The 21355-nt window shown below is 38.1% G+C and overlaps 1 protein-coding gene across 1 annotated transcript; it reads right to left on the bottom strand.

Moving 5' to 3' along the window:
• Nucleotides 1-5590: 5590 nt before the first annotated feature.
• Nucleotides 5591-6764, bottom strand: LOC112808765 (signal transducer CD24-like). Its single transcript, XM_025852026.2, has one exon. The coding sequence runs from the start codon at nucleotides 6404-6406 to the stop codon at nucleotides 6167-6169; it is 240 nt and encodes a 79-aa protein (XP_025707811.1). The 5' UTR covers nucleotides 6407-6764; the 3' UTR covers nucleotides 5591-6166.
• Nucleotides 6765-21355: the final 14591 nt, after the last annotated feature.

Genomic DNA, 21355 nt, shown 5'->3' with positions numbered 1-21355 from the left:
TTAAGAGTCGAGTTTTCTCTTTGGAATTGTGTGTTTTTACTAATTTAATTCCTAGTTGCTTTGTAGTTTTTGTTACTATTGTGAATATTTTATAGTTATTTCTTTTTGAATAGATAATACACATACATTTTGAATATCAAAACAAAATAAAAATTATACTTTGAAAAGTGTCACTCTTGTCCATTTCACCCAGTTGCCACTATACACACCCCCAGCAGTTACCACTTTTTTTAAATTTCTTATTTATAATTAATATGCAGTGTTATATTAGTTTCAGGTCTAATGATTCAACAATTCTATTCATTACTAAGTGTTCATTAAGATAAGTATACTCCTAATCCCCTCTATTTCACCCATCCCCCCAGCCACCTCCCCTCTGGCAACCTCCAATTCATTCTCTGTATTTAAGAATCTGGTATGTTGTTGTTGGTTGTTGTTTTTTTTTGTCTCTTTTTCTCCTTTGCTCATTTGTTTTGTTTCTTAAATTCCACATGTGAATGAAATCATATGGTATTGTCTTTCTCTGACTTATTTCACTTAACATTATACCATCTAGGTCCATCCATGTTGTTGCAAATGGCAAGATCTCATTCTTTTTTATGGCTGCATAGGATTCCATTATATACAGAATATTTTATATTTAATATTTTTCTTGTATTTAAGTTTACTTTCAACAATCAAGACAGACTCTCTGAATGACAAGAGGTTCAAAAAACCCTACATTTTAACATGCTTTTTAAAAAACAAAACATTCTGGGGCGCCTGGGTGGCTCAGTCATTAAGCGTCTGCCTTCGGCTCAGGTTGTGATCCTGGGGTCCTGGGATCGAGCCCTGCATCGGGCTCCTTGCTCAACCAGGAACCTGCTTCTCCCTCTCCCACTGCCCCTGCTTGTGTTCCCTCTCTAGCTGTCTCTCTCTTTCTGTCAAATAAATAAAATCTTAAAAAAATAAAAAAAAATAAAAAACAAAACATACACACTGATCTCTATCTGGTATCTTTGTACAGTCATTTTGGCACACAGATACTGACTTCAAGCTTCTTTCCACCTTAAGAATGCTTTCTTTTAGGTTCAACAAAGAACATTATGAAATAAGAATTGTACCAAAAAAAGGGACAACAAAGACTGTAAGGAAGGAAGGAAGTAGAGGGAACGAAGGAAGGAAGTAGAGAATGCCTCCTTAATTTTGATTTTTGTATATTGTTTCTTTAATGTATTAAATAGACAACCCAGTAACTGAACAGGCCAACTCCCCTAGAATAAGGAAAGACAAAATTAACAAAGACATGATGGAGATATGTAGGTACATTACAGTCAATCTCCCTCTTCAGAATGTTCTGTTAACCAGATTATACTGAAAAGTATCACATCACTGAAACATCCCTATGTTCAAAGGCCAGTGATCTATTTGATAAGAAGTTTGATATATATATAAGTACTATTTCATATAGATATAGATCTAGACCACATCTTCTTTATCCATTCGTCTATTGATGGATGCTTGGGTTGCTTCCATATTTGGCTATTATAAATAATGCTGCAATAAACATAGGGGTACAGGTATCTTTTCAAATTAGTGTTTTCATTTTCCTTGGGTAAATACCCAGTAGTGGAATTACTGGATCATATAATTCTATTTTTAATTTTTGGAGGAATCTCTATACTGTTTTCCACAGTGACTGCACCAATTTGCATTCCCACCAATAGTTTTAGAGGATTCCTTTTTCTCTACATCCTCTCCAACACTTGTTATTTCCTGTCTTTTTGATAATAGCCATTCAAACATCTGTGAGGTGATATCTCATTGTGGGTTGTTTTTTTTTAAGATTTTATTTATTTGTCAGAGAGAGAGAGAGAGGGACTGAGCAAGCAGGGGGAGCAGCAGGCAGAGGGAGAAGCAGGCTCCCTGCTGAGCAAGGAGCCTGATGCGGGACTCAATCCCAGGACCTTGGGATCATGACCTGAGCCAAAGGCAGACGCTTAACTGACCGAGCCACCCAGGCATCCCATCACTGTGGTTTTGATTTGGATTTCCTGATGATTAGTGATGTTGAGCATCTTTTCATAGGTCTGTTGACCACCTGTATGTCTTCTTTGGAAAAATGTCTATTCAGGCCCTTTGCCCATTTTTTAATTGTATTGGTTTTTTTCCTTGGTGTTGAGTTGTATAAGTTCTTTATATATTTTGGATATCGACCCTTATCAGATATATCATTTGCAAATATCATCTACCATTCAGTAGGTTGCCTTTTCACTTTATTGATGGTTTCCTTTGCCATGCAAAAGCTTTTTATTTTGGCATAGTCCCAATAGTTTACTTTTACTTTTGTTTTCCTTATCTAGAAAAATGTTTCTACAGCTGGCGTCCAAGAAATTACTGCCTATGTTTTCTTCTAGGAGTTTTATGGTTTCAGGTCTCACATTTTAGGTCTTTAATTCATTTTGAATTTATTTTTGTGTATGGTGTAAGAAAGTGGTCCAATTTTATTCTTTTGCATATAGCCGTCCAATTTTCCCAGCACCATTTGTTGAAGAGACTGTGTTTACCCATTATATATTCTTGCCTTCTTTGTCACAGATTAATTGACCATATAATCATGGGTTTATTTCTGGACTCTCTATTCTGTTCCACTGATCTATGTGCCTGTTTTTTTATGACAGTACCATACTGTTTTGATTCACAGTTACCAGTTTTATTAGTTTATTTTTTATTCTTCCAGTGTTTCTTTATGCAGATACAAACAAACATAAATGTATCTTAATCCCTCTCCCCCTTTCTTACCCATGTGTATTCTGTTATACATGTTGCTTATTTCTCTTAATAATACATCCTGGAGGTCTTTCCATATCAGAGCATTAGAGTTTCCTGTACATAGAAAGTCACTGTATGGAAGCTTATAGAGTACTTATTCAAAGTGTTACATTATGTGGATATATAATAGGGTTTTTTTTAATGACTGCAGTCCCCTTTTGTGGATGCTTGGGATGTTTTTAGTCCTTTGGTATTACAAATGGTGCCATAATGAATAGACATTTCATACATATGCAGATAATTATGTAGGATAAATTCCAATAATTATATTTGTAATTATGTAAGATACATTCCAATAATTATATTTGTAGATATTGCCAAAGTTTCCCTCCATAGGTATACCATTTTGCACTTACCACCCATGTATGAGTTTATCTGTTTTATCACAGCCTCACCAACAAAGTGTATTGTTAAAGACTTAGATTTTTTACAATGTGATAGGTAAGAAATAGTATCTCATGGTAGTTTTAATTTACATTTCTCTTATTATGAGTGAGGCTGAGCATCTTTTCATATGTTTAAGGGTCAATTTTATGTCTTTTTCTGTGAATTGTCTATATATATCCTGTATTTTTCTGTTGGATTATTGGCCTTTCCTTGATTTCTAGAATGTTGTTATATATTAGAGAGATTAGACCTTTGTGAATCATATGATTTGTCAGTGTTTTTCCTCAGTTTGTTATCCTTTTGACTTTGCTAATGGATTTTTTCCAGGCAAGTTTTATTTTATTTTATGTAAACAAATTTATCTTTGTTTTCTTTTATGGATTCTAGATTTTGAGTTGTTGTTGGTGATATAGATTGCAATTAATGACCCCAATTTCTCATGTGTCTATGTATCCACACCCTTTCATAGTGCCCTGCTTTATTGACTCTGAGTGTGGCCATATAACTTGCTTTAACCAACAGGATAGTTGCAAACTTGATATTAAGAAGAGACTTGAAAAAGCTCTTGCGTATTCTGTTTCCTCTCTTGGACCCCTGCCACTGCTACAAGAACATACCCAAGCTAACCTTGGAAGGATGTGAGAGACATGTAGAAATGAGCCCAGTCCTCCCAGTTAAGACATCCTATAGTGGCCAATCTCTAGTGAAGCCATCAACTTAGTGCAGACACATGAGCTAGCCCAGTTGAGATCAACAGAGCTTGATCCAGATTGTAGACCCTCCCAAATGACCCACAGACTCTAGGTTTTGGTACATAAATATTCATTTTGTCTTTTTACAGAGCATTATTATGGCAATAGTCCCATATCATTGCTCTTCCTTTTTGGAGATATCCTGGCTAAGCTTGCTTGTTATTTTTCCATTTGAACTTTTTTTAAAAGATTTTATTTATTTATTTATTTGAGAGAGCGAGAACGTGCATGTGCATGAGCCACGGGAGGGGCGGGGCCGGGGGGGGGCGGAGGCGGAGAGAATCTCAAGCAGACTCCTGCTGAGCACTGAGCTTGAAGCAGGGCTGGATCTAACAACCCTGAGATCGTGATCTGAGCTGAAACCAAGAGTCTGATGCTAAGCCAGCTGAGCCATCCAGGCGTCCCTCCATTTGAACTTTAATTCAGCTTGTCTAGTTTCAGAAAAAGAGAAAAAATGGCATTTTAAATGAGTTTATACTAAATTTATAAATTAATTTGACATCTGTATAATTTTTTTTGCTCTTTCAGCCGTTTATTTTTATTTACAGTTTGTGTTCAATGCAAATCAATTCCATAACATGAGAAGTTACTGTGAATCAAAGCATAAATACACAAACACAGTATACAATCCAAAATAGACGTACATTCAGCTATGGAACAAAATGGAATGTTCATTCACACACACAGTAGCTTGAGATCTTTTGGGTATGGTTGTTCTGGTGTAGGTTCCTAAAGGTGGGAAAAAGTGACTTTGGTTATCAAGACTACTGTGGCCATATTAGATACTGGAACATCTAAGCATCAGTGTGTGACCATGCGAACAAAAGACCTTAGAGTGTCTACTTTTAAAAAGCTTTCTGTGCGTCGAGGCAGTTGTAAAAAGATTTAATTTCCAGAATCAAGCCCACTTTAGGCTTAGGACCAGGTTCTAACTAAAAATATTGACTAACAGAAAGTGTTCCAAATGTGGCTATTCTGGTTCAGAGTTAAAAAAACAAAGTATTTACAGAAAGAGTATAAAAGTTTTTCCAAATTTAATGTAAACTTCCAGTCTTCACTTCTCAAATACTTGATTTACAGTTTTGGCTCCTGCACATATTTTGCCTTTTTAATTTCAAGATTTGTCAATTTTACCTTCAAAACAGATCTTTTAAATTATAAAAAGTATTCAACATATGCAGAAATAAAAAGCATTTTGAAATTAGCAGAGGTCAATGATCTTCTACTCTTTGGAATCAGTGTAGCTAAATGAATCTGGCACTCTTGTTGAATAGGAATAAGTAATCAGTATATAAGCAAAATTTATTCCTTATGCTTCATTTGGGGGTAGATTCCAATCCATCATTGCCCTGGCACATGTCAATTACTATATAAAAAAAATCAAATGCGGGCGCCTGAGTGGCTCAGTCGTTAAGCGTCTGCCTTCGGCTCAGGTCATGATCCCAGGGTCCTGGGATCGAGTCCCACATCGGGCACCCTGCTCTGCAGGAAGCCTATTTCTCCCTTTCCCACTCCCCCTGCTTGTGTTCCCTCTCTCGCTGTGTCTCTCTCTGTCAAATAAATTAATAAAATCTTAAAAAAAAAATCAAATGCAATGTCAAATCCAAAGCCTCAGAGGAAAGAGTTCAGTTCCCAAGAAACAGTGATAACTTAACAAACTTAACAAGGTAAAACTTTTATCTAGAGTACACAGGCATTAAGTTAGTACTGCTGAAATAATGCATTGAGGATTTACAGTAACACCTGGAAGTTCCTTCTAATGTACATATAAATAGAATCATGGAAGCTTTTTGTATTAACTGTTTTATGGCCTTAAAGATTTAATGAACCAAATGAAAACTGAATCTGTTCACATCCCATCTTTCACATCTAGGTAAGATAAAATCTATTCTCATTTTCAAGGTAGGATTTTACATGTCCATACTTCCTAGGCCACATTTAAAGAAATTATCTCTTAAAACTAATCTTGGATGCTGTCTCTTCATCTTGTACATGAAACTCCAGTAGATTTAATAGACATTCATCATCTAGTCAAATCCTTCACATGTTCTTCAATCAAATTTGGGATCCTCAACACTTTCTGTGTCAATAAAATAAGGTGTGGAATTAGCAGATTCAATGAAGACCTGTGTTTTCCTTGTCACACTGGATATCTGACGCCGTTTGGATTGGGTTTAGAAGATGGGGAAGTATAGATGTTTCTTGGCCTGAGTCTTTTAACAGTAGAGATATAGAAGGGAGAACGAGATCACGAAGAGACTGGCTGATGACTGCAGAGCTCCGCCAGATGGTGTGGTGGTGGTATTAGCTGGATTTGGGGCAGTTGAGGTACTCTGGGAGGAGGAGTTACTTGAAAGTGTTACAACAGCTGTTTGATTTGAATAAATCTGCGTGGGTAGGAGCTGCGCCAGAAGCAGCAGCCTCAGTCCGAACCTGGCCACCATCGCTCTGCCCATGTCCGCTCCATCGGCGTCGGTGCGCCGCGCCTCTCACTGATGTGGGGTGAGTGGAGAACCGGTGGCTCCGGGCGGGCGCAGGCAAGGTCGACATCTGTATAATTCTGAATCTTCTTATTTCATAACATGGGATGCCTTTCCGTTTGTTCCTTCAGAGTGTTATAAATGTTTTGTCATAAAGGTTTTGGACATTTCTTATTAAGTTTGTTTCGAGGTATTTGCTATAGACTAAAGGTTTGTGTGCCTCCAAAATTCAGATGTTGAAACCTAATCCCCACTGTGATGGTATTTGGAGGTAGGGCTTTTGGAAAGTGATTAAGTCATGAGGTTGGAGCCCTCTGGGTGAAATTAGTGCCCCGGTGGACACAGCTAGAAGATGGCTATCTATGAGCCAGGAAGCAGCTTTCAACAGAGATCAAATCTGTCTGCCTTGATCTTGGGCTTTTCAGCCTCTAGAACTGTGAGAAATAAATTTCTGTTGTTTGTAGGCCACCCACTCTGTGGTATTGTTATAGCAGCCACAATGGACTAAGACAGTATTTTGCCTTTTCTGTTGCTATAATAGATGGGGCCTTCTCTTCCATATATCTTCTTTTTTAAAAAAGATTTTATTTATTTCTACATCCAATATGGGGCCCAAACTCACAACCCTGAGATCAAGAGTTGCATGCTCTACCAGCTGAGCCAGCCAGATGCCCCTCTTCTATATATCCTCCAACTAAATGATTTCTATATATTAATTTTCTATCCTGCTACCTTATCTTGTTTATAGTAGTTTTTATATTGATTTGCTTGGGTTTTCTGGCTATATAATCTTATCTATAAATAATGATAGCTTTACCTCCTCAATTCCAATTTTATACTTCTAATTTCTTTTTCTTTTTTAATTACAATGCTTGCTACTTCCAATACAATGTTAAATTATAGTGGAGAGAGTAGACATCCTTGCCTGGTTTCTGATTTTAGCATATAAATGCTGCTAGTGTTTCCTTGTTAAGTGAAATACTGGACTGCTGTATTTGGGGAGATACACACACACAAACACACATAATTAAATCATATCAAGGAAGAAACCTTATATTCCTCTTGTTGAATTTTTTTTTTAATAAAGAATGGGTATTGAATTTTGCCAAATGACTCTTTGGCATCTCTGAAAACGATGATATGATTTTTCTCCTTAGATTTAATAATATGTTAGATTATATTAATGGATTTTGTAATACTGAATGATTCTTGCTTGCTTGGGATAAACTCCACACAGCCATGGATTCTGTTTGCTAATATTTTATTTAGAATTTTGCATTGCTAAAAAAAAGAATTTTGCATTGCTACTTATAAGTGAATATTGATCTATATCATTTTCTTTTTTTTTTGTAGAATCGTTGTCAGATCTTGGTATCAATATTATACTCACTTTATAAAAAGAATTTGAATGTGTTCCTCCTTCATCTAGACTCAGGAAAATAAAAATAGCATTCAAATTACTGCTTTTTAGTGTTAGTAGACTTCCCCTGTGAAAGCATCATAGTCTGGTACCTTTGAGGAAAAATACCTCTTTATACCTTTCTCTATTTCTTCCATAGAAAATGGCATATATGGGTTTTTCTCTTTTAGAGTCAAATTAAAGTAAATTATATTTTCCTAGGATGTTTTCCATGTCTTCCAGGTACTTAAACAATTTGCATAGAGTTGGACAAGAAAGTCTTTTATGTTTAAAATGTCCTCTTACTATGGTTATGTCCAACTTTTCATTTCCTAACTTGTATATTTGTGCTTTCTCCTTTTATTCTTTTTCTTTCTTTTATTTTTAGAGGAGAGGGGTCAGGGTAGAGGGAGAGAGAGAATCTTAAGCAGGATCCATGCCCAGCACAGAGCCCAATGCAGGGCTCAATCTCATGAACTGGAGATCATGACCTGAGCCGAAACCAAGAGTCAGATACTTAACCGACTGAGCCACCCAGGGGCCCCAAGCTTTCTCCTTTTCTTGATTATGCTGTTTAATGGCTTACATATTTCTATTTAACAGAATTAGCTCATCTATTTATTAGTTCTATTGTTATCTGTTTTCTAACTTCTTTATTTGAACTTTACTGTTATTTTTTCCTTCTGTTCTTAATTTTATTATTTTTTCTTCCTCTAACTTTTTGAGTTGGATGCTTATTCATTTAATTTTTCCCTTGTTTTTAGAACAAGTATTTTAAGGCTATGAACTTTGCTTTATCTGTATCCATGGATTCTGACTTTAGTATTTTCATTATCATTGTCTAGAAATTCAGCAGTTTTGATTTGAGTTTCCCTTCTGATCCAAGAGTTGTTTGACAGAGAGATATTACATATTCAGATGGAAGATCCATTTTACATTGATTTCCAGTTTTATTCAGTGTGATCAGTGAACATTGTATTAGTTCTAATTTTTGGAATTTGTTGAGATTTTCTTCTTGGCCTAATATTGATTTGTTATTTAGTTTTTTATATTCTCACTGGGTTTTTTGTTTGTTGTTGTTGTTGTTTTGTTGATTTGATCTGTCCTGGAATGAGAAAGGTGAGTTAAATTTCTCCTACTTTTAGTGTGTTTCAATCTGTTATCTATTTTTCCTTGTATTCCTTAATATCTTAGCTTTATGAAAGCTGCTATGTTATTTGGTACAAAAATAGTCAAAACTTTTATGTTCATTGTAAATTGTGGCCTTTTTGCCTCAATTAATGCTTTTTTATAACAAACTTTCTATTTTGGAATAATTTTAGATTTACAGAACAGTTGAAAAGTTAGTGCAAAGTTTCCATATGCCCTTCACCTAGTTGCCCCTCGTGTTAATATCTTGTATGACATTTGTCAAAACTAAGTATTGGTACATTGCTATTAACTAAACTCCAGACTTTATTCAGATTTCACCGATTTTTCCACTAATATCCCTTTTATGTTCCAGACCCCAATCCAGAATCCCATATTGCATTTAGTCATCATATCTCCTCCAGTCTGTGACACTTCATCAGTCTATCCTTGTTTTTCATGACCTTGACAGTCAGTTAATGCCTTTGGTTCTGAGTTCCTGACTTGTCTGATAATTAAGATTGCAACCCATGTTTTCTTTAATTGCATTTGCCTGGTATACCTTTGTCCTTTCTGGTATTTTTAACCTTTCTGAATCAATTTCTTTTAATTGATTTTTTCTTTTTCTTTTTTTTTTTTTTTTTTTTTTTTTTTTTTTTTCTTCCTTCCTTCCTTTCTTTGAGAGAGAAAGCACGTGCACACATGAGACAGGGGAGGAGCAGAGGGAGGGGACAAGCAGACTCTACCCTGAGTGCAGAGCCCATCGCAGGGCTTGATTCCAAGACCCCACCCAAGACCATAACCCTAGCCAAAATCAGGAATCTGATGCCCAACTGACTGAGCCACCCAGGCACCCCTTAATTGATTTTCCTGGATACACCATTTGGGTTTTACTCAGTGATCCAATAGAAAAAATGTTTTTCTTTAAACAAATAAGTTAAGACCATTTACATTTATTGATACAAAAGATGTTTGGTGTTAATATTGTCTTATTATTTTAAGTTTTATTTTCTTTTTTAGCTATATGTTCATATATTAAAAGTATTTTACTACGCAGTCTGTTTTGTTTGGTATGTTTGTAGTTACCCTGATATTTAGGAAAGTTTACATTTTGGCTTAGTGACTAATTTTAGGTATTTTATTTTTAATTACATTTTTTTCTACTCGTTTACTGCTAATGTAAAAAAAATACTGTTCCTAGAAGAGAATACAGGCAGTAATTTCTTTGACATCAGCCTTAGCAGCATTTTTCTAGATATATCTCCTAAGACAAGCAAAGCCAAGGCAAAATTAAACTGTTGGGACTATACCAAAATAAAATGGTTTTGCACAGGAAAGGAAACCATCAACAAAACAAAAAGATGACCTACTGAATGGGAGAAGATATTTACAAATGATATATCAAATGATAAGGGGTTAATATTAAAATATATAAAGAACTTATACCAGACCTATGAAAAGATGCTAACATCACTCATTGTTAGGGAAATGCAAATCAAAACCACTGTGAGATACCACCTCACACCTGTCAGAATGGCTATTATCAAAAAGACAAGAAATAACAAGTGTGGAGAGGATGTGGAGAAAAAGGAATCCTCGTGCATTATTGGTGGGAATGCAAATTGGTACAGCCACTGTGGAAAACAGTATAGAGGAATCCATCAAAATACTAGAGGAGAACACAGGTAGCAACCTCTTTGACCTTAGACACAGCAACTTCTTGCTAGACACATCTCCAAAAGCAAGAGAAACAAAAGCAAAAATGACTGTTGGGACTTGATCAAGATAAAAAGCTTTTGCACAGGGGCGCCTGGGTGGCTCAGTCAGTTAAGCAGCTGCCTTCAGCTCAGGTCATGATCCCAGGGTCCTGGGATCAAGCCCCACGTTAGTCCCCCTGCTCAGCAGAGAGCCTGCTTCTCCCTCTCCCTCTACCTGCCACTCTGCCTACTTGTGCTCGCTCTCTATCTCTCTGTCAAATAAATAAAATCTTAAAAAAAAAAAAAAGCTTTTGCACAGCAAAGGAAAGAGTCAACAAAACTAAAAGGCAGCCTATGGAATGGGAGAAGATATTTGCAAATGTCTTATCAGGTAGACGGCTAGTGTCCAAAATCTATAAAGAACTTAAAAAACTCAACACCCAAAAAACCAAAAAATCCAGTCAAGAAATGAGCAAAAGACATGAACAGACATTTCTCCAAAGAAGACATACGAATGGCCAACTGACATGAAAAAATGCTCCACATTATTCGGCATCAGGGAAATACAAATCAAAACCACAATGAGATACCACCTCACACCAGTCAGAATGGCTAAAATTAACAACGCAGGAAACAATAGGTGTTGGTGAGAATGCAGAGAAAGGGGAACCCTCTTACACTGTTGGTGCGAATGCAAACTAGTACAGCCACTCTGGAAAACAGTATGGAGATTCTTCAGAAAGTTAAAAATAGAGCTACCCTGGGGTGCCTGGGTGGCTCAGTCGTTAAGCGTCTGCCTTTTGCCCAGGTCATGATCCCGGGGTCCTGGGATCAAGCCCCGCCTCGGGCTTCCTGCTCAGAGGGAAGCCTGCTTCTCCCTCTCCCACTCCTCCTGCTTGTGTTCCTTCTCTCGCTGTGTCTCTCTCTGTCAAATAAATAAATAAAATCTTAAAAAAAAAAATAGAGCTACCCTATGACCCAGCAATTGCACTTCTAGGTATTTATCCAAAGGATACAAACAGTGATTTGAAGGGGCACCTGCACCCCAATGTTGGGAGCAATGTCCATAATAGCCAAACTATGGAAGGAGCCCAGTTGTCCATCGATAGATGAATGGATAAAGAAGATGTAGTACACACACACACACACACACACACACACACACACACACACACAATGAGATATTACTCAGCCATCAGGAAGAATGAAATCTTGCTATTTGCAACGACATGGATGGAACTAGAGGGTATTATGCTAAGCGAAATAAGTCAGAGAAAGATAAATATCACATGATTTCACTCATGTGGAATTTAAGAAACAAAACAGATGAACATAGGAGAAGGGGAGAAATAAGAAAATAAGATGAAAACAGATGGAGGCAAACCATAAGAGATTCTTAACTATAGGAAACAAACTGAGGGTTGCTGGAGGAGAGGTGGGTGGGGGGATAGGGTACCTGAATGTAGGGCATTAAGGAGGGCACTTGATGTAATGAGCACTGTGTATTATATGCAACTGATGTATCACTAAACTCTACCCCTGAAACTAATACACTATATGTTAAATTGATTTTAAATTAAAAAATTAAAAATACAACTGCCATATGATCTAGTAATTCCACTACTGGGTATTTACCCAAAGAAAGTGAGAACAGTAATCCAAAAACATATATGCACCCCTGTGTTTACTGCAGCATTATTTTACTATAGCCAAGATACAGAAGCAACCTAAGTATCTATCAATAGGTGAATGCATAAGGAAGATGTGGTATATATACACAATGGAATATCACACAGCCATAAAAAGGGTGAGAGTGTGCCATTTGAGACAACATGGATGGACCTAGAGAGTATTATGCTAAGTGAAATAAGTCAGACAAAGACAAATACCATATAATTCCACTCATAAGTGGAATCTAAAAAATGAATAAACAAAAAGCAGAATCAGACCTATAAATACGGAGAACAAACTGATGGTTGCCAGAGGGGAAAGGGTTGGAGTGGGGCAAAATGGGTGAAGGGGAGTGGGGTATACAGGCTTCTAGTTATAGAATAAACAAGTCAGGGGAATAAAAGGCACAGCAGAAGGAATACAGTTAGGGTGCTCAGTCTGTTGAGCATCTGATGCTTGATCTCGGCTCAGCCCTTGATCTTGGCTCAGCTCTTGATCTCATGGTCCTGAGTTCAAGTCCCATGCTGGGCTCTGCACTGGGCATGGAGCCTACTTAAAAAAAGAAAAAGGGATACAGTCAATGATACTGTTATAGCAATGTAATGGGACAGAGGGTAGCCAACTATACTTGTGGTGAACATAAGCATAATCTATAAACTTGTCAAATTACTAAATTGTACACCTGAAACTAATGTAACATTGTGTGTTACTATACTCAAAAAATGGGGGAAAAAAGAAATACTATTGATTTTTATAAGTTGGTTTTGTATCTGGCCTCCTCATGAACTTTTTTTTAAATTCTAATAGTATGTCTGTTGAATCTGTTGGTTTTATTTCTTCTCTTCCAATCCTTATACAACTTACTTCTTTTCTCTCATTATAGTATTGACCAAGACTTCCAGTTCTATGTTAAACAGTAGTTGGTGAGAGTAAGTATCTAGTCTTATCCTCAATTTTCAAGGAAATGCATCTTAAGTTTCTCCATTTAGTATAAAATATGTTGTAAAGTTTTGGTATGTAACCTTCACCAAGTTAAATTTGCCTTCTGGGGTACCTGGCTGGCTCAGTTGGTAGAGCATGTGACTCTTGATCTCAGGTTCATGAGTTCAAGCCCCAAGTTGGGCATAGAGCTTACTTAAAGAAGAAAAAAAAAGAAATTTACCTCCTATAGCTAGTTTTCATCATAAATGAGAAGGTAACAACTTATTCTACATTAATTGGGTAATCATATGAGTATTCTCCTTTAGTCTGTTAATGTGGCAAATTACATCAATAGATTTTCTGAGGTTGAACGAATTCTCTTTGCATTCTTGGAATAAACTCGATCTGATTGTGATGTATTTAACATACTCTTGGATGCAATTAGCTAATATTTTATTTAGGATCTGTGCATCTATATTCATAATTGAAATGAGCCTATAATTTTCTTTTCTTTTATTATCCTTGCCTAGCTTTAGACTCAAGGTTTGAAGATTGTACTAAACTAGTAAAATGAGCTGGGCAGCTTTCTCTCCTTTTCTATTTTCTGGAATAACTTGTATAAGAAGAAAAGTAACTATTCCTTGTGCGTCTGGCACAATACACCTGTAAATTTATCTGGGCCTGGATTTGGAGGAAAGGGATGATGTCCTTGTGTACCATTTCAGTTTCATTAATACTTAGTGGTCTATTCAAGTTCTTTACTTCTTACTATTCCATTTTTGCCATTTTATATTTTTCTAGGAATAAAATTTTATCGATTTTCTCATTATTTCTGCCTAGTTCCTAATAGTCAGGTTTCTGGCTTGACTGCCTAGTGCCTTCATAGACAGGGGCCCTGAAGGAGCAGCATATCTGTCATTTGGGGCCAGAGGGAGTTTGGATACCTTTGTACTTCCAGCAAAGCAATGGCTCTGGGTGCTTTGGAAATTCGTGATTGTATATGAATGTGTGCACTTTTATAAATGTGTGAGTTTACACATGATGCTCTAGTGTGTTTCTAGACCAAAAGAAAATCTTTCAAAGGGAAATTAGCTGGATGATTCTCTGTGTAGCTATTTTTCTGTGTCTATTCTTATGTGTCCCTGAGCTGTGAGGGGGTAATTCCATTGGGTCTCTCAGTGTCTCTGTGTATGTCTGCATCTCTGCCAGTGTTGATTCATTCTTTGTGTTTTTCAATGTCTCAGAATATCTGCAGCTATGAGGGTTCATGATTCTATGTACATCTTTATGTCTCTGCAAAAGTCTGTGTCTCTAAGTGTGTGTGGGGGGGCAGATTCTGTATGCATCTCTGTGTTTCACTGTAGAAATATATGTATGGAGTGCACATGCTACGTGGCAAGTTCAGACTCTCCAAGTCTGGAAGAAACATTACAACAGGAAATGCTCTGGATTCCAGCTTCCGGATGGAATTTCACTCAGAAAAATACCCCTTCCTGGTCCTCCCAATAACTGCAGCATTCTTTGTCTTTTTTCAAGAGGCTGGGTTGAGGGGGTTTATACTAACCTTGACCTCAGAGGCCTTGTCTTTCAGGAGGATTTGGCAGAGCCATGAAATTCCACACCCTGCCACTTGCTTCTTGCCAGGCCTACTTCTTCCTCCTAAAGCCTTTTATAGTTCCACATTATCTACCAGACCAATTCTGATCCAAATTGTCCAGCGAGGCCAGGGGAAAACACAGGGAGATGAGGAGAAACAAACAGAATAAGATTTTTTAGAGTAAATAGATAAATAAAGATTCGATTTGGCAAGAGAGGAACAGATAAATGATAACAGGAGATAATGAGACAAGAGACAAATAGGGCCTGAAAGGTGGGAGCAAATAGTTAGAAATGGGGATAAATAAATAAGGATGGGTACAGAGAGATGAAGTGGGCAGGCTGGAAAAAGAGGGACAGAAATGAGGCAGGAAAGTAGGGGAGAGAGAGAGATGAGGTCAGAAAGGCAGCTACATAAAAGATGAGGAGAGAGAGGGACACAGAGATGATAACAGCCAGGTATATAGGAAGGGGGTGTTTGGATGAGATAAACCAAGACAGAGAGATAGGGATGAAGATGAGTAGAGAGATTGATGATGTAGCAGCTGAAATTTTTGAGCATTTGTTATGTCTGAGGCATGGCCCTACAAACTGTGCATGTGCTAGTTCATTTAATGCTCACAGTAATGCTCTGAAGCAGGTACTGTTAACCCTATTTTACAGATGAGGACACTGAGGCACAGCAAGTCAGAGGCACAACTAAGATTTGAATCCAAACAGTCTAGCACCAGTGACTGTATTCCTGACTACTCTGTCAGTGACAAAGAGAGACAGAGGAATGGGGAACTGGGGACAAGTTAGCAAACAGAAACAGATGAAACATGCATAGGGACAGAGAGATGGAGACAAAAGACAGGCACATGAGGAGAGCAACCCAATAAGAGAGATGGTAAGAGTTAGAAAAGGGGTGATAGATGAGAGAATCATATAGGGAAATGAGGGCAAAAAGACCAACATAGAGGGGTAAGAGAGACAGAGACAAAGAGTATAAATGTTACAGGGAGGAGGGGAGATGAAAAAATGGAACAGAAAGGTGAGAATAGAGAAAGATAGGTGGGGAAGAGAGACAGATGAATGTAGCAGTACAAACAGAGGAGAACTGGGAAACAACCAGAGAGAAGTAGGGACAGGGTGATGGAGACAGAAAGGCAGACAGTAAAGAGGCCAAGGAGCCAAAGAAAACTGAAAGAAATAGAAAAGACAGAAATTCTGGAACACAGAGAAATTCAGAAACAGATGAGGTAGAGCAATGTGGTATTATATATATGAGGACAGAGACCCAGACCAAGATGAGAACCGTAAGTTAGATAGGGACGGGATGGAGACAAGGCAATCCTCAACACACACAATATAAAAAGAATGGAGCAAGAAGAGAGACATGAAAAGAGAATAGGAGAGACAGGGAAGAGAAACCACCAGAGAGATGTAAACAGAGAGTCAAGAGAAAGCAAAATGTAGACCAAGATGGGGGGTGTCTGAGAGGCGGTCAAGAGTGATGGTGAACTTGGTGGGGGAGACAGTCAAAAATAAAGAGAAATAGAGACAAAGATAAGGTCTTCTTGATTCAACAACTTACAAGTCTCTTGGATATATCAGGGCTGGCACTGGGCAGTATGGTACCCACTAGACTATGAGCTTAGGAAGGCAAAGCCCTGGCCTTTGTTACTACTGTATCCTCTACCCACAATGTAGTCCCAATCATATGGGGGACTACTGTTTGTTAAATATTAGGTCTTGGAAAATGTGCATGCATTGCATGGATTTTGTCATTGAATCCTTACAACTCTGACGTAGTAGGTATTATCATCATTCCCAGTTTACAGATGGGGAAACTGAGACTCAGAGTGATGAGTAACTTGGCCAAGGTCACACAGAGGAACTAGGAGTGAAGCTCAAGCCAGGTCCAATGGCAAAAGTATTTCATGAACCAAGGATTAGGATGAGTCTTTCCCTGACCGTGCACAGGTGCAAACAAATTCTAGTCTGCCTGATTCCAGGGTCTACACGTTTGACCACCATGACACACTGCTTCAGTGAAGGCTTGCTGACACTGATGGAAGCCTGCTAAGCCAAGGTGCACATGTCCTGACACCTCACCCTCTGGAGCTCCCTCCATCCAGTGAAGAAGGCTAAACTGCCTAGCTCAGAGTAACTTGAAAAAGTCCTATGAGTGGCAGTAATAAATTTCTGTGGAAGAACCCCAGCCTGGGGCAATCAGAGAATGAATGCTTCCTGGAGGAGGAGGTAATTCAAAGAGGCCAGAAGCAGATTTACACAGAAGTCAGTGAAGGTTCAGGACCCCTTATTTGCACAGGTCCCTTCTAAGGCCCTGCTTAACCATCAGTGAAAAATCAAAGAGTACTAAGGATTTGTTACTTTTCAAGAAAATTGAAATGCCCTAACATCTTACAGTTCATATATGAAAGAAACCAAACAAGTTTTCCCAAATTTGACAAGTCCTAAAAATGTACATTATTGTGAAGCTGAAACGTTTCTAAACTATCAATAATAAAAAACAAATTTCTATCGACCATGCTATTAAGAAAGTCTAGTACTTTTATTCTTTCTGCAGAAAATGGCCTTACCTCATGCTTCAGTGACAAAATTGAAGCCATTGGACATCAGGAATGGTTACTGGGCCCTCATCTTCCCACCACCGAATCTCTAAACCTCCCAGTAACTGTGTTCATCCTTGTCTTGTTCCTAACCAGTTACAGTGAGGGGCCTGAAGATCTCTCCTCCTCTTGCCCCAGATCCCAACCCCTCCTTTTTCTTCCTCTTCTCCATCTTGTCCTCTCCCTCTCTACTGGATCATTCCCAGCAGCAAATGAGCATAGTCTAGTATCTCCTATCTTTAAAAAAATCATTCTTTGACCCTCCTCCTACCATCACCTTATCTCTCTGGGCTCTGTTCCCATTCACAGCCAAGTTTCTCAGCGGAATTGCCTATACACCTAGCTCTACTTCAGTGGGGATGAGGGAGGTGTTCTGTTCCCTCTGATCTCAGGGAGGGTCCTGTAACAAATTACACTCTCACCAACACTCTATATAATTATTACTGTTTGTTAAATTAATTTTATTTTTCAGTATATTCTTTATGTATTTTAGAATCTACATATATAGACAGTTTGAATAAATAATAAATATCTGTATACCCATCACCTGGCTTCAAAACCAGATCATTTTCAATGACAAAACCCCCTGGGTACCCTCCCCAGCCACATTTCTTTCCCCTGCCTGAGGTAACCACTGTTCTGAATTTTTCATTTTTCATTCTTTGCTTTTCTGTATAGTTTTATAACATATGACTGTATCCATATATTGCATAATTTTTCATGTTTTTCAACTTTACATAAACATATTCTTCCATAACTTTTTTGAGTCAGCATTAGGTTTTCTGAGTTTCATCCATGTTATTATGTGTAGCTAGAGTTCATTCATTTTTTATTTCTTTATAGTATTCCATCGTATAATACATCTGAATTTATTCATCCCATGCTTGTTTCCATTTCTTGCTGTTAATAACAGGCTTTGGTGAATATTCTTGTAGTGTCTCCCAGTACACATGTGCAAGGATTTCTCTAGGGAAGCAATTCTCAAATTTTTTGATCTCAGGACTTCCTTTACATTCTTAAAAATCACTGCAAGATAAATAAATCTTTAAAAAGGGGGGGGGGAGCCTGGGTGACTCAGTAGGTTAAGCCCCTGACTCTTGATTTTGGCTCAGGTCATGATCTCAGGGTCATGAGATCGAGCCCCCACCCCACACAAGGCTCCGAATCTACTTGAGATTCTCTCTCTCCCTCTCTCTCTCTGCTCCTCCCCCCCACACTCGTGCATGCTTTCTCTCTCTCTCTCAAATAAATAAATAAATCTTAAAAAAAAAATCACTGCAAGACCTCAAAGAGCTTTCACGAATGTGGGTTATATCAATTGATACTTGCTGCATTAGAAATTAAAACTGCAAAAGCTTCAATATATTAATTAAAACTAACAATAACAAATCCATCATTTTCAAATAAATAACATATTTCATGAAAAATAACTATTTTCCAAAACAAAAATAATTCAGTGAGAAGAGTGGCATTGTTTTATGTTTTTGCACATCTCTTTAGCATATGGCTTAATAGAAGACAGCTGGATTCTCATATCTGCTTCTGCATTCAATCTGTTGTGTTATCTAGAACACTCCACTCTACAATCTTGATAGAATGAGAGTAAAAGAAGCAAATAACACCTTACTAGCATTATGGTTTTGGCTCCCTGCCCCCCACTTCTGCCCCCAGGATAACCCAGACCACACAGGGAGAACCACTGCTCTAGGATATATACCTTAAAAGGCTGGGTCATAGAATATGTGCATCATTCAGCTTTACTAGAAAACGTCCAGCTTCTTCTAGAGTGGTTGTATCAATTTACACTCTTACCAATGGTGTATCCATTCCCTCTTCATCCATTCTGGTGTTCACCCCTACCACTCCACCAAAACTGCTATTAAGGTCACTACCAATATCCACGTTGCCATATCCAATGGACCCTTTTCAATCTTCATCTTAGTTGACTTCTCAGTACTCTTTTCAAAAATCTCCAACACAATCCTAGTTATGTCCCCATCTCTTTATTTCTTTCTCAGTCTCCTTGCCACCTCCTGCTCCTTCACCCAATCTCTAAAGTTGGAGTTCCTTTGAGCTCAGTCGAGGATCCTCTTTCTTTCTCTTTGCTCTCTTCAGACTGACCTCTTCTCTCGTGGCTTTTAATGCCATCTCTATAGTGACAACTCTCATTTATATCTGAAACTCGGACCTCTCCTCTGGGATGTATACACCATTACCTGCTTTGACCTCTCCACTTGACTATCCTTAAGGGAGTGTAGAACTGAACCCTTGATCTTCCCCCTGAAACCCTGTTCTTCTTTCTGTCTTCCTCATCTCAATGAATGACCTAGCCCACATCAGATCCATGGGAGGTATCAAAGATGCCTCCCTCTCTCTCCCTCCCCCAAGCCACCACACCAACCCCTTTCAATTCTAAATATCTCCAAATCTGTCTACATCTCTCCATCTCCACAGCCACCACTTTAGTCCACTTACCATTATCTCTGACTACAGTAGGCTTCTAATCTTGCCCACCTCTAGTTCAATCCACAGCAGCCAAAGTACTCTTTTTAAATCATACCACTTCAATCCCCAATTAAAAACCTTTCAAGGTAGGGTATTTCAGCATTTGGGAGATGTGAATGATCTACAAAAGAGATACTAGCAATGTCCACAATAGCCAAACTATGGAGAGAGCCAAGATGTCCATCAACAGATGAATGGATAAAGAAGATGTGGCATATATATACAATGGAATATTATGCAGCCATCAAAAAAACAAAATGTTGCTATTTGCAATGACGTGGATGGAACTAGAGGGTATTATGCTAAGTGAAATAAGTTAATCAGAGAAAGACAAGTATCATATGATCTCACTGATATGAGGAATTTGAGAAACAAGACAGAGGATCATGGGGGAAGGGAGGAAAAAATGAAACAAGATGAAACCAGAGAGGGAGACAAACCATAAGAGACTCTTAATCTCAGGAAACAAACTGAGTGTTGCTGGAGTGGAGGGGGTGGGAGGGATGGGGGGCTGGGTGAAGGACATTGGGAAGGGTTTGTGCTATGGTGGGTGCTGTGAATTGTGTAAGACTGATGAATCACAGATCTGTACCTCTGAAACAAATAATACATTATATGTTAAAAAAAAAAAAAGAAGAAGAAGAAGATAGTAGGAAGGGAAAAATGAAGGGGGAGAATTGGAGGGGGAGATGAACCATGAGAGACTATGGACTTGGAGAAACAGAGGGGAGGGTATGGGGGATGGGTTAGCCCGGTGATGGGTATTAAGGAGGGCACATACTGCATGGAGCACTGGGTGTTATACGAAAACAATGAATCATGGAACACTACATCAAAAACTAATGATGTACTGTATGGTGACTAACATAACATAATAAAATAAAATTCATTAAAAAAGAGATAACTATTTCATCATGTTTCAGTTTATATGATAACCTGTAACAGAAGTTTCATGAAAGAAACTTACCCTTCCTACATGATTCTATGGTACATCAATATTTTCTATTCTTATCTCAACTTGATTTCAGTACCTTCTGCAGTTTGATCCACATTTAAAAGCACTGCTTCAATACCTTTCCATTGCTCACAGAATAAGATCCATTCTCCTTAACCATGGCCTATAAAGCCCTACATAATATGGCTTCTGCCTACCTCTTTGACCTCATATCCTACTCCTCTCACTCTCAGCTCACTATGCTCCAGCCACAGTGGCCTTCCTACAGTTCCTACGTATACCATTTACATTTCTCCCCAGGGCCTTCCCACATGCTGTGTCCTCTGTATGGAACACTTTTGCCTCTACTCATTGGCTAACTCCCACTCCTTCACATTCAGCTTAAATATCAGGCCTTGCCTGACCCCTCAGATTTAATTGCCCCCACCCGTTACTCTC

This window comes from Callorhinus ursinus, unplaced genomic scaffold (genome assembly GCF_003265705.2).
Source record: "Callorhinus ursinus isolate GAN/ISIS: 27379988/994484 unplaced genomic scaffold, GSC_fseal_2.0 scaffold103, whole genome shotgun sequence".
In the NCBI taxonomy this organism is placed as follows: Eukaryota; Metazoa; Chordata; class Mammalia; order Carnivora; family Otariidae; genus Callorhinus; species Callorhinus ursinus.
This window is presented reverse-complemented; position numbering and strand designations above follow the sequence as displayed.

Excerpts from the sequence above, each read along its gene's own strand:
- LOC112808765 (XM_025852026.2), bottom strand. The coding sequence starts at position 6,406 with ATGGGCAGAGCGATGGTGGCCAGGTTCGGACTGAGGCTGCTGCTTCTG.